Source organism: Schistocerca gregaria, chromosome 1 (assembly GCF_023897955.1).
Source record: "Schistocerca gregaria isolate iqSchGreg1 chromosome 1, iqSchGreg1.2, whole genome shotgun sequence".
Taxonomy (NCBI): domain Eukaryota; kingdom Metazoa; phylum Arthropoda; class Insecta; order Orthoptera; family Acrididae; genus Schistocerca; species Schistocerca gregaria.
This window is the reverse complement of record NC_064920.1, coordinates 567,259,253-567,272,376: the sequence shown is the minus strand read 5'-3', so window position 1 is coordinate 567,272,376 and position 13,124 is coordinate 567,259,253. Positions and strand designations below refer to the sequence as shown.

The 13,124-nt window shown below is 40.1% G+C and overlaps 1 protein-coding gene across 2 annotated transcripts in view; it reads right to left on the bottom strand.

Moving 5' to 3' along the window:
• Window positions 1–9,496, bottom strand: part of LOC126288489 (zwei Ig domain protein zig-8-like) — a 181,048-nt gene extending 171,552 nt beyond the window's left edge. The window contains exon 1 of one of the 2 annotated variants that reach the window (XM_049984896.1): window positions 8,778–9,496. In XM_049984896.1, the coding sequence (XP_049840853.1) occupies window positions 8,778–8,841 (64 nt within the window). In that variant the 5' untranslated portion in view covers window positions 8,842–9,496. The remainder of the gene's footprint in view (window positions 1–8,777) is intronic. The other variant, XM_049984897.1, reaches the window with a different exon arrangement.
• Window positions 9,497–13,124: the final 3,628 nt, after the last annotated feature.

Below are 13,124 nucleotides of genomic sequence, written 5' to 3'. Positions count from 1 at the left end.
AGAAGGGATTCTAAATGTGGTCGATATCGACCCCAAGGGGTCGATATCAGTTTCCTAGGGGACTGCATAAACGAAAACTGATTTTGGGGGTCAACGAGGTCCAAAAATCTACCCCTATTAAATTAACAGAAATTCTCATTTAAAACTTTCAAGACAGGTAGGTACTCTACTGATTATGTTGTGTTATGTGTACTAAGAATAATCAATATTTTTGTAGGAAATAGCATTGTTGTAGTAATTTAAAGTCTCAAGTTCGAACAAGATGAAAAACTCGGCAAGTCTGTGTGGACAAGTCTGTGCAAGATAATAAGTTCGAGCGTACGTCTTTCAGACGCGTTTTGACTTGCTCTCTATTTCTTGCTTACGCGATTTAACAAGAACGAATTCATGATCAAGTCCAAACATGTTCCTGATATTTTACTGCTTAACGAGCTTGCACTTAGGTTGATAGTTCATTTGAGTTTTGAAATTCGTTGGAGCTTGAACGATAATAACTCATATAAGTACTAATTTATTTCAAGAGATTACAAAGTTATTACGTAGCTAAATTAAGTGAAGAAGTGGTAAACACAACGTAGAACATATTTTAAATATGTAGGTATAAAAGTAGTATGAATAAGGAGGTTGATGTTAAAAGTAGGTAATTTGGCCATTGGGGTCTGAGGTAACAGTTAATTTTGGAAAAGGGGTCATTTGTCCAAAATAGTTTGGGGATCCCTGCTATAAATGATGCCGTCGTTGTGTCTGCAAATATCTTGGAAGCTATAACCACAGCGTCAAAATTGTGACGTGTTTGCGACTGTAGCTCTTAACGCTACCTGACGCTATGCATCCAAGTTCTGTCGGACGTTATGTTGCTCTGAGGTCTTTCGGATTCGAGTAACTTTCGCAGCTTGAGCTCTCTTAAAATAATGTGTTACATCAGATTTACAATTGGGAGGCTTACAGTTTTAGTTTTAAATGTAGATCTCGGCCTTAACGGCCCATTTTATTTGTTACATCTCCACAAATGTCTCCAGCAATTCCAGGCGACTTAGGAACTCAATAACATAAGCCACGCTCACAGTAACATCGGATTTGCACTATCACTGGATAATGTACTAACACAGACAGTGGCCGACCATTGTGCCAGTGCCGTCTGCATACCACTACAGCATACCATATTAAAACTGAAATTTCCTGGCAGATTAAAACTGTGTGCCCGACCGAGACTCGAACTCGGGACTTTTGCCTTTCGCGGGCAAGTGCTCTACCAACTGAGCTACCGAAGCACGACTCACGCTCGGTACTCACAGCTTTACTTCTGCCAGTACCTCGTCTCCTACCTTCCAAACTTTACAGAAGCTCTCCTGCGAGACATGCAGAACTAGCACTCCTGAAAGAAAGGATATTGCGGAGACATGGCTTAGCCACAGCCTGGGGGATGTTTCCAGAATGAGATTTTCACTCTGCAGCGGAGTGTGCGCTGATATGAAACTTCCTGGCAGATTAAAACTCGAAAGGCAAAGGTCCCGAGTTCGAGTCTCGGTCGGGCACACAGTTTTAATCTGCCAGGAAGTTTCATATCAGCGCACACTCCGCTGCAGAGTGAAAATCTCATTCTGGAATCATATTAAAACTGTCAGTAATGCTCAAAAAGGTAAGAATTTCTAAAGTAGCCTATGGCCTTGCTCAGACCAATTGCTGAGGAATACACAGGTATTATATTCTAGCTACCACCATGACTGGGCTTGCGTATCAGTAAAATTAAATGAAGTACGTGCATGGTTTTATTGACAGAGAGACCCCGGTTTAGGTGATCGGGAGCTTGGGACGTCTTTTCGTTTGACGCAGTGTGCTGACTTGGATATTGTTGATAAGAAACTAATGAGGACAAAGCATACTAACACACGTGAATAGAGAAGAAACCCACACGGTAGGGAACTGAACCCCGGAATCCAGTAGGGTGTAACATCAATGCTAACCAGATCAGAACAAGCTGCTTATGCACGACATTCTGCGACTAGAAAGTGCCAGGTTTGTGGCTTATGTTAGAACGGAAGTATGGATGAAACATACAGAGGATTGTATAAAAGTTTCGTTCTTTACGTTTGAATCGTATTATGTAGAATATATCAAACAGTAAAAGCATTTTCCCAAATATGGTAAACTGCAAATTTTTCAAAGAGTAGTTATTGTTCCATATTTGACATTAAATTCTTCAAATCAATAAATATGTTTACTACACACTTTCTACAGTAGCTTATGTCATTCTTCAGCGTTCAAGCTATCTTAATATCAAATTTTAGCCAAAAGGTTCAGCGGTTTAGTCGTCAAAACGTAACAGACAAAGCTACTTTTGCATTTGTAATATTAGTACTGATTATTGACACTTCCATGGTAAATGGAATTGAGAAGCCCCACTCCACAAAATGACAAAACACAGTAAGCTGACAGTGAGGATTAACGGCAAACTACCTAGTACAGTACTGTTTTTGAAACTTGGAGTAGTTTGAAAATACAGTCGGCTTACACGTACTTTTTCTTTCTTAACAGATACAATAATTTTTCTTAATATAAGACTCAAATTGAAAAAATACGCCTTCATTTATCAATATACTGCGGCACATCACTTATTTTTAATATGTTATGTCCCTTGGAATACAATTTAGAATAATTCATATTGTAGAATGCCAATTTCTATTGCTCAAGTGCTTTCCATAACAATAATGAACTTCACTGAATAGGATTCTATTCGGGATAAATCTTCGTACATCGTGCATATAACGTGTGTCTCATGTAATTAACTAGCTCCAAGGCTCACTAGTAGTGGCCTCCCTGTTTGTACTAATGAAAATATGTGTTCACGAAATTCTGTAACAGAAATGGAGAGTCACAACAGGTTTGAACAGGTGACACAAGATTTCACACCACATGCAGAGTGCAAACATTAAAACAAACCTCAAAGGATTTTTCCACATGCCATTACAGGCATTCAAGTCAACGTGCCTACTTGAAACAACTACATACATTATGTTTAAGAGGTATGTATGTTGTTGGCATGTTAACTACACTATATTTAAACAAAGCAACTGCTCGTCATCCTCAGGTACAGTTATCGGTACATAAACCGTCGCAATACTGATTGCTATTTCAGTAGGTAGAGCCTAAACAGAATATTTAAAACATTCTTAGGAACTCGGTTCAGTCAGATGGTTCAGTCTGTAAGACTTACAGGCATTAGGACCAATTCTATCGCACACTGCACGTAAAAAATAGTCCTCAACGATTCGATAAATTATCTGGAACCCAGGAAGATAATAAAACTGCAACATTATTAAACCAGTAACGTTATTTTCATGTAGACGAAATATATTTCTTTCATTGTTTTCCTGAATTACATGAAAGTATTAACCAAAGCTATGTCTCACAAGGTAAATTATAGAAACAAAGTATTGAAGAAGATTGAGAATTATGTTGTTATACTGTTTCTCCTGGACTGGTAGGGTGTAATGAATTTATATTATGGTTTTTTTGTGGAAAAGAGTTACTATGATCGACAAAAGTACGTATAAATACTTGGAAATTGTAACAATTCATCTTCAGTCTCTGTACTAAAATACATATTCTGCGAATTATTATTTTTCCGTAAATTGTTTCCTGATGTGTTACGACAGAAGATTTGTAGCTCACAGAAGAATCACATCGACTTTTCTTTGTATTCTTAGTAGCTCAAGCAGTTTACACGTACTTTAAACAATATAAAAGAAGCTTAGTCACTATGTCTATAGTTATAGCTCGCTCTTATTCCCTAACGAGTATGTGCGTATAATTTTCTATGACAAATCATTATATTATCTCGTTAATGTCACGGATCAGCCATAATGAACTGGATATTAGATTCATTCACAAACCGACAAAAGAATTCAGACAAGGGGCTAATTGCAATATGAATAATGACATCTAGATGTACGAAGTCAACGTTTACACAGTTCCCATTCACTATGTTCACTTTAGTTGAAGTTGGAGAACTGTAAAAGCACAATAACGAAGTGACATTTAGACATTAGGAGAAAAACACATCCTAACAAAAGAAATGTACGTACCTTATTAACTCCGGCCTAACTGCAGGCTCAAAAAATTTCATTACTGGCCGAAAAAAAAATTCGTTTTGAGTCATCTTGGAACAGAGACGCATGAAACGGCATGCTTACGCATAGTATTGTTTACAGAAAGTTCAGAAGTTTACCACACAATGGACGTTTCCTTTGCCTGGCTATGTTTGCAGAGAGAGAGAGAGAGAGAGAGAGAGAGAGAGATAGAGAGAGAGAAGATGGTAAGATTGTTCGTTACTGACATTCCGCTTAGTGAACGGAAGTTGGACATCAATGTTGCCATGTCCTTAGAAACGGGACTCCGGCTTGTACGGCAATGTTGAGTATGATTTTGAAAGAAAGAACTCAAAGTTACGTATGTTAATTAGGATAAAAGCGTCCAATCCTTAACACACCTCAACAATTTTCTTAGGCATAGCGGTTGAGTGACCAGAGAAATAATATTTGCAGCACTGTCATGCTTTCGAATATTGAAATAGTAAGATATTCTAGAAGCAAACAAAAAAGTATGGTTCTAAAGTACCTGAACCCTTACCTTTAAATAGCGGAATAGAATGCGTGACTAATTTTACAGATCCGCAGGTTACAATTTAAGGACATGTTCGAAGAAAGATTTAATGCCCCTTCGGCGACTTTGTTAGTAATGACGGGGGAAAAAGTGAGATTGAGCACGAAAAAGTACGGAAATCGTCTATCATTTTCAAAGGAACGAAGCCTTAAAGTTCCTCAATTGATTGTGGGAAACAAAAGCAAATGCCAGTCTTGCTAACCAGACGGCGATCATAAACGCTGCCTTCATGAATTCGAATCTATTCTCTTTCTCAACCACTAAACCACTCTCACGAAAGGCACTTATCCAATATTACAGGTTGGCTACTGATATTGTGCCTACACCATTAGTGTAAAGTGTATGTTCGTTTATCAGAGTAAGCACGGTTACACGACATCCATGTGACCGGAAAGCAGGAGAGCCGATGTATTGTAATTGTAGGTAAAATTTCAAAAATATGTATACATAACACCACTGGATAGAAGGACATAAAACTGCCACGGAATATTATCGGAGAAGGGGTAAAACGTATTCCAGAAGAAAAATAAATGGTTACAAAACGTAGCAACAGATGGTGCTCTAAACAATATAATTTAATAGTGGTCGACTATAAAAGACAAATGAATCATACAAGAATGCCAAAATGTAAATATGAAATTAAACCAACTGTACTACTCAGTGTGTATGGGTGCACAGGTGCAATTCTGTTAGTTACGTAAGCCCATCCAACATGGCAAGGTGATATCACATCGGACGGGAAAAGTCGAATTTTAATTGCCCTTAGGCCAAAAACAGAATAAAAATCATCAATCAAATTGGTTTTTAACTGTCCTGAATCAAAAACCGTATAAAAATAATTTATAAAAGTCAAATTGGATTATTAATTTCCGTGTCACTGGTGCAAAACGTTTTCAGTATGCTGTTTACCGTTCCCTGCAACAAGTTAAAATCGGGAAACAGTATGTTCCACAACTGTTCGAAATACTTCCGGGGTCAAGTTCAGAATGTGTTGCGCAATGCGTGCCTTCAATGCGGCTAAGTCTGCAGTCGGAAAACTGAACACAATCTTTCAGATAGCCCCACCACCAGAAGTCACACAGATTAACATCAGATGATCTGGAAGGCCAAGCTGTTGGGAAATAGTCGCTGATAATTCTAGCTTTTCCGAAATGGCGCTTCAGCAGCTGCTTAACTGGATTTGCAATGTGCTGATGTGAGCCATCTTGCATAAAAATGTTCCCATCCTCACATTGGAGAGCTGGAATGACGTGGTAGCGCAGTAGACACTCATAGTGCTTACCAGTCATGGTACAGGTAACAGGACCGGAAGAACCTGTCTCTTCGAAAAAATATGGCCCTATGACAAATGATGCCGTAAACCCGCACCACACAGAGACCTTTTCAGGATGAAGTGGTATTGGTTGATTTGCGTGTGAGTTTTGCGTTGCCCATTTTCCACAATTACGTGTTTTGACATTTCTTGTGAGATGGAAGTGGCCTTCGTCTGTCCACAAAATCTTTTATGGCAAATCATTGTCCACATACATGGGAGCAAGAGATTCTAAAGCAAAGGTTTCTTTTGCTGGCAGGTCAACAGGAAGCAACTCGTACATATGGGTAATTTTGAATGGACAGCATAGAAGGATGTTTCTTAGGATCTTACGCACTGTGCTCATAGGTATGTCCAGTGTTCGGGCAATTCTCCGTGCACCACACGTTTCCACACCACCACTCGTCTCCTCCGGCACTGCTGTGGCCACTTCTTCCACTGACGTCGATTCAGTTCGTTTCCGCCCTCTAACAGATTGCGCACCAAATAAACCCCTCTTTTCCAAATTCCAGATTATTTTCTCCAGACCCACGGCAGTCATCTGATCACTGCCTTTTTACTAACTCTTCAGTGTCCGGATCTTCTGCAGGGTATGTAGAGTCATCATTCTTGTAACACTGATTTACAAGCAAAGAGCTATCCTGCATTTGAGACAGTCGTGGCAAACGTCGCAGACGAGAAAGGAGGAAAAGGCGTGTACCCGACGTGTTTATACCACCTTCCTTGGGTCGTGCGCAAGACAAGTGTCTTCATTTACGTATTCTGATTCATACAGCGCCATCTGTTGATCAATTTTCTCAATCTTTTTTTTCTTCTGCCATACGGTCTCCCCCTTCTCCGATAATATTACGTTGCGATGTGGCGTCACTCTGAGAAGTGTTGTTATTTGTACAGCGTATCGAAAGTTCAACGTTAATTATAATCACCGCGTATTTCCAGCATCCTGCCTACACAACGGTTCTACATAAAATGTCGTCATAACTGCTGTGAGAAAAAAGGGGAAGCTGCTCACATAGGCCATGCAGTCTCGGAAAGTGGTTAAAGCAAGAAATTGTACATTATTATTTACTATTTTACTACGCAAAATTTACTTCATCAAGTATGTTATCGTGTAATAATTTATTTACCTATGGAATGAGGGGTCGATACCGCCTAATGACTAATCGCAGAATGGTATTTCAGAGAGTAATTAACCTGGTGGAAACAACAAGGAACTCGACATAATAAATAGTGGCATCATGACCTTCTGCAAGAAATTAGTAAAGACAGTTTTTACGGTATTGCGACCAATCGGAGAGAATATTTAGTAAAGGAAGCATTTTAAGTAAAATAATTTTTATATTTGTACAGTATAACTAAATAATATTGGAAGAAATACTACCCTCGAAAAATTACTTCCACAGGCATACTGAGAAGAAGCTACTCCTAAAAGAATATCGAAAAGAAATTAAAATCAAATTTTGAGATGAAGGCGACAAGATTATGGAAAGATGCTGAGTAGTTTGGAGTTTGGTGGATTGTTTAAAAGTACAACGAACTCCTTATTAAGGACTAGAGACAGAGAAGTCATCTCAATCTGAAAAACTAAGATACTGCTTGGAGGAATACTAATACTGACCAAGGAGACAGTTGATCTCTGAGAAAATAATCTTTTCGGCAATACATTGATCTTCCGCTATGCATCGACCTGAGACAGTCACAATTCAGTAAACACACCACCTGGTGGCAAAGGTGTTCCATGCAACAGTGCCAATAACTCTCCAATAAACCATACAGCTCCTTGTGGAAAGAAGAATTAGTACATGTTCCACAGAGAGAACCGTTATACTTCACGTTCATGATTTAACTATGAGGCAGTACTATAAAATGTGCTAAAATCAGAGCTATAACAAAGACAGGTAGCACAATCGTTGGAATTGTAAATGTAAATTTAACATTAATAGAAAAATCTCTTTTCTAAAGAAAATTTTAAACAACATGTGGCTAGTGCCGAATATACAGTACATTTCATTTTTTACGATTTTCTAATCACTATAGGTAGTGGAATTAGTACTAGTGGCTAGGACAGAAGACACTACAATTTAGAAGTACGTATTAGAAAGTAATAATTAATTTATAGATCACCTATGAAGACAGAGTGGATATAGCAAGTGTACTATGGCAAGAATTTACATTGGATGTATGAAGATTGTCGTAAAAAATCCCACAAGTGAAACAGGATATTATGAGAAGCAGACTACCCATACGACGATCTCATATAGTTATGAAGGCTTATATAGGAAACAAGGGTAATATAGTACTATAATGTGTTTTCTTCCATACGGACTGCTGGGGTGACTTATTTCTTGTTTTCTATTTTGAAGTAAAATTTTTGTGGGAATATTTTGCACATGGCAATTGCTAAAGCATTAAAACGAAGTAACTGAAAGCTGCAGTTGTTACTAACAGTGTAGGAATCATTGAGTGAATCATGATACTACTGTGAATGCAGTAAATATCATTTTCAGTGAACAAATCACTGAATGCACGAGTGTTCGGTTATAACGTTAAAGACGCGCCTATGATAGCGAGACACATCACAAATCCTTTCTGCTCACTGTGAAGTAATTTTGTAGGACGAGGTTCGTAATTACGTGTAATATTAAACATTTGTCAGTGCTGTCATCCATATCCAGTCATAGGTTATTAACCTGTAACAGTTCAACACAAAGAAAGTTTCGAAAGCAAGAAATATCATCAAATTATAACCAATCTGCTGCCAGTAATGTGAGCGAAACTCTGGTTAAATTCATTCAGAACTCACCATCCAGTGCGGGGGGTAGCACCAGCAGCTGCAGCGTCAGCAACATTAGAAGACGGCTCTCCATGTCTCAACACATACCACAGAGTCAGTGTCACACAAAAAGTCGTTAGGTAGGATATTTTCACACGCAGGCGTATTCAATAAGATAATATTTACGGGAACGAGACGCTTATCATACGCAAACACATTACGACTTTGGGTTTGTTATCTTCTCTACCGAATAATTGAAAAAGATGCAGCGTACTATAGTAAACAGATATGACTGTCGGCCTACGCATATGATCAATCACAAGCTGGATAGATTACAAAAATATTATCCGCAGTCTTGTAACAGTCACTTGGGTTTCGTAGAATAAAATAGCTGATGTGCACCGTTTGGCTCGTCTACATAATTGTTCATGAGATATGGGACGTGGAATTTCCTTCAACACAACTGAATCCTTAGTCATAAGTCGTTACAGAAACAGTGTTCTGTCTGTCAAGTGAGCTAAATTTCTTTGAGAAATTGGTCTTAGTAGGCAGTTCACTGACAAATCAGCGTATTTTAAAGTTCATTTTACTATACTAGTTCCGTTTGGAACTATCTGACCGTACGTCACTTGCTAACCGGCAGCGCGGTGTGATGGATCGCGGCGGCCCCAGGACGCGGAGCATGTGCGAGGCGGGTCAGCCTACCTCTCCCATCGCCCGCCTGTCGACGCGACGCCTCGGTCGCAACTGCCGGCTGCCGAACTGCGGCGACGCTCGCCAGCGACCGGCCTGCCCTCTGCCGGGCCGCCTGCGCTCCAGCACCTGCTGCACACAGCGGGCCCTCGCTTTTCCCTAGGCGGTCACAAGCACAACTCGGGCGCCGAGCACCCAGAGACCGTAGTCAGCTCACAGTTACTTAAGAACTATGCAGGAAATAATGTAGGAGGCAGCTATTCAGCTAATCTCCAAGACATGTAGAAGCAAGAGGCAACAACAGTTGCCAGATCTTCATACCCGCCAGTACAACACTTGCCTTTCCAATTTTGATACATTTCCATATGGCTAGATGTCCTGTGGAATCGTTCCCTGAGACGATTTTTATAATTTACATTTTCATGGATAAGTGTTAATGTGTTAGTAATTTGTTAGTTATCATTACAGCTTGTCATGTGTTATGTAAAACCTAAATTGAAGAAAAAAATGTCTCAAATGGTTGGTGAAATGGTTGGTCAAACCATAAGAAATAAAACACATTAGAGAAATATTTTAGGCTCGTTTGAATTATGCACGAAATTATGTACACCAAATGCGACTTGACAGTCTACGTAATTCAAAAGACAAATAACCTCAAAAAAATTCTAAGCTATACAGTGTTTCAATTGACGCCTGAAATGGTGTACATGATTTCGATCATAATTAAAAGATGTATCAAATTTATCTCTGATGTATTTTATTTCTTATTTTTACAAAAATCATGCCAAAATACGATTGATTGGTTATTTCAAAACTTATTCATTTGGAAACGTTTGTTATTTTAATTTAAATATCACATCATTGTCAATTTTCATGCAAAAACACTACATTTACACAGCGACCAGCAGTTGTTGAAATAGTTCAGATTTCCGTCATATCATAAAGTAAATTTTTTCGTTAGATACAAATAGTTTCAACGAATTAGCCCTGTTTCATTTGCACAACAGACTATATTCAGGTTACTTTGGTCACCCATTTGTCCAGTTTTTACTCTATTGTTTACTATGAAAATTCGGACAATAGTCCTCTGTTCAAAATTTCCTTCAAATCGCTTATTAAGTTTTCGTTACTCAACTTGATTTCTTTCAATGTCTTGAATTTTTCTTTATAAAACCAGTTATGACGCTGGTCAAGTCTGATATCCCACTTTTGTGTTTCCTACGCTTCACATGCTACAAATGTTCTGAAAAACTCCATCGTGTAATTTCTACGTAGTCTTCACTATTCTCTCTGAAAAATCAGATCAATATTATTGAACAGTGAGCGAATCCTTCCCGAAAAATGTTATCCAGTGGGAAAGTTTGGTGTCGCCCTCTTAGCTAGGCGAATACCGTGCGAATTTTAGGTCAGGGAAGTAGTTTGCATTTTAAGTGCTCTCATCGTCAACAATAGCTACTGACAATGTCGCCTTTTCATCTGACGTAGAAAAGACGCCAAGCATCGAATTGTCGAGGTAGGTGATAATTTTTAATCCCCACATACGACGGATAGACGAAACCGACGAGTCGACATAAAATTTTTCTGGATTTGATACCACGTCATAATGTAAAGCTATTGCTGCTATAGAAAAGCCAACGTTTCGGCCACGATTGCAGCGGCCTTCTTCTGGGTCTAATGGTGCATTCCAGCTATGCACTGTCCTTTATATTTTGTTGTTAGCGTTCACTACGCATGCAGTTACGTCATAATTTTAAAAAGGTAGTTAGTTTATTGGTCACTTAAGGATGAAGGAGAGGGAACTTTATTTTAATAGGTAATTGCGGTGGAGGGAGAACGTGACCTCTGTTGCCCATTGGCTCTTGTGTTATGTGCCATGACTGGTGGTCACCGTCGAATGAGAAGTTTGCTGTTGTTTACCAACTGCTGGACGTCGGCCGCGCTGCGGCAGTTACTCGCCGGTAGTGCTCGTGCCTCGTGTTGGCAGTGCGGTCGGTTGGGCTCTGATTGCTGGCAGCCCAGATGGGGCAAGCCTGAGTCCATCCTCCCTGTTCATGTTGTTAGGGTGTTTGAGTATTTCGATGGCCTCTCTGATTTTGCGTTTCATCATAATTGGCTGCTTGGCCAACACACAGGCTTCGCTGAATTTTATTTCTTTTCCTCAGTCATGGTGGTGTTCTGCCACTGCGGATTTGTTGTGTTGCCTTAGATGACTATAACGCACATGCTCCCGAATGAGCGTTGCTATTGGCCTACCAGTCTCGCCGATGTATGCCTCTCCACATTCGCATTCCACCTTGTAAACGCCTGCAGTGTGTAATGCATCCACCTTGTCCTTGGTGGAGCCTAGCACGTCCTGGATCCTACGACCACTATAGAAGACAGGCTGTACCCCAACGCGGCGAAGGTGTTGGCCTATTCGGTCAGTAACGTTTTTCACATAGGGTAAGAGTACTTTTGGTTGCAGTTTGTCTATTTCCTGCTTATCTTTCTTGCTTGGGTTCGTCGGCAAGGCTGTGTTTATCGACTTGTGGGTGTAGCCATTGACTAAAACCGTTGTGCGTAATCTTTTAAGCTCAGGTGTGATGTATTGAGCATCACTAAGGTACTGCGCGTGGATTGCCGAAGAGCGAATGACAGAGTTCTTGTGCGTTGGGTGGTGTTAGGATTAGGCGTGCAGATAACTGTCAGTATGTGTGGGCTTACGATATACTCTGTGCCCCAGTGTGCCCTCCGTTCTCCTGTACACTTCGACGTCTTGAAATGGGATAGCACCCTTCTGTTCTGCTTCGAGCGTGAACTGTATCTTCCCGTGCATACTGTTCAGACATTCGTGGAACTTGTGTAGCTCCGTTTCACCAAGTGGCCATATAGCGAACATGTCGTCCACATATGTAAACCAGCAACGTGGTCGTAAAGGAGCTGAACCGGGGGCCGTTGCTTCAAAAGGCTTCCATGAATATGTCGGCTGCCAGCGGAGACCCTTTGCTACGCCGTCGGTCTGCTCGTAGTATTTTCCTTGCCATTTGAAGTACGTTGAAGTCAGGTACAACTCAACCAGGTCGCATATGTCTTTCGGGCCATGCTCCTGAAGGACGTGGATAGCTTCATCTATTGTCACGTTCGTAAACAATGATTTCACGCAAAGCTGACCATGATGTCCGTGGGTAAAATTGTTCCTCTCTTTAGGCATTCTATAAAGTGTGTCGAGTTTTTCACATAGGAGTCCGTCTTGCCAACTAGACGTCTTAGTTGACAGGCTAGGTACTTTGCCAAATTGTAAGTAGGCGAATTGATCCCATTCACTATTGGCCTCAAAGAACAACTTTCCTGTGTATCTTCAGAACACCGTAAATACTAGGAGAGATTGGAACTCTGGGAATAAGACCCTTGGCTGTGTCAGTGTCAATTCTCGAGTCCTTAATTGCGGATTGCGTCTTTCGAATTATCTTCGCCGTAGGGTCTGCCCTTAGTTCTTTGTAGATGGGATCATTCATAATTCTTTCATCTTGTCTTCATACTGCAAGGTGTCTAAGATGACAGTAGCATTGCCTTTATCTGCTGTTAATATCACAATTTCGTCGTTGTTCTTCAGTTTCCTGATAGCTGCTCTTTCCTCTCTGTTAAGGTTGTGTTTCTGTGGTTTGGCACGTGGTAGAACTCGAACGGTTTTCTGTCTAATTTTCG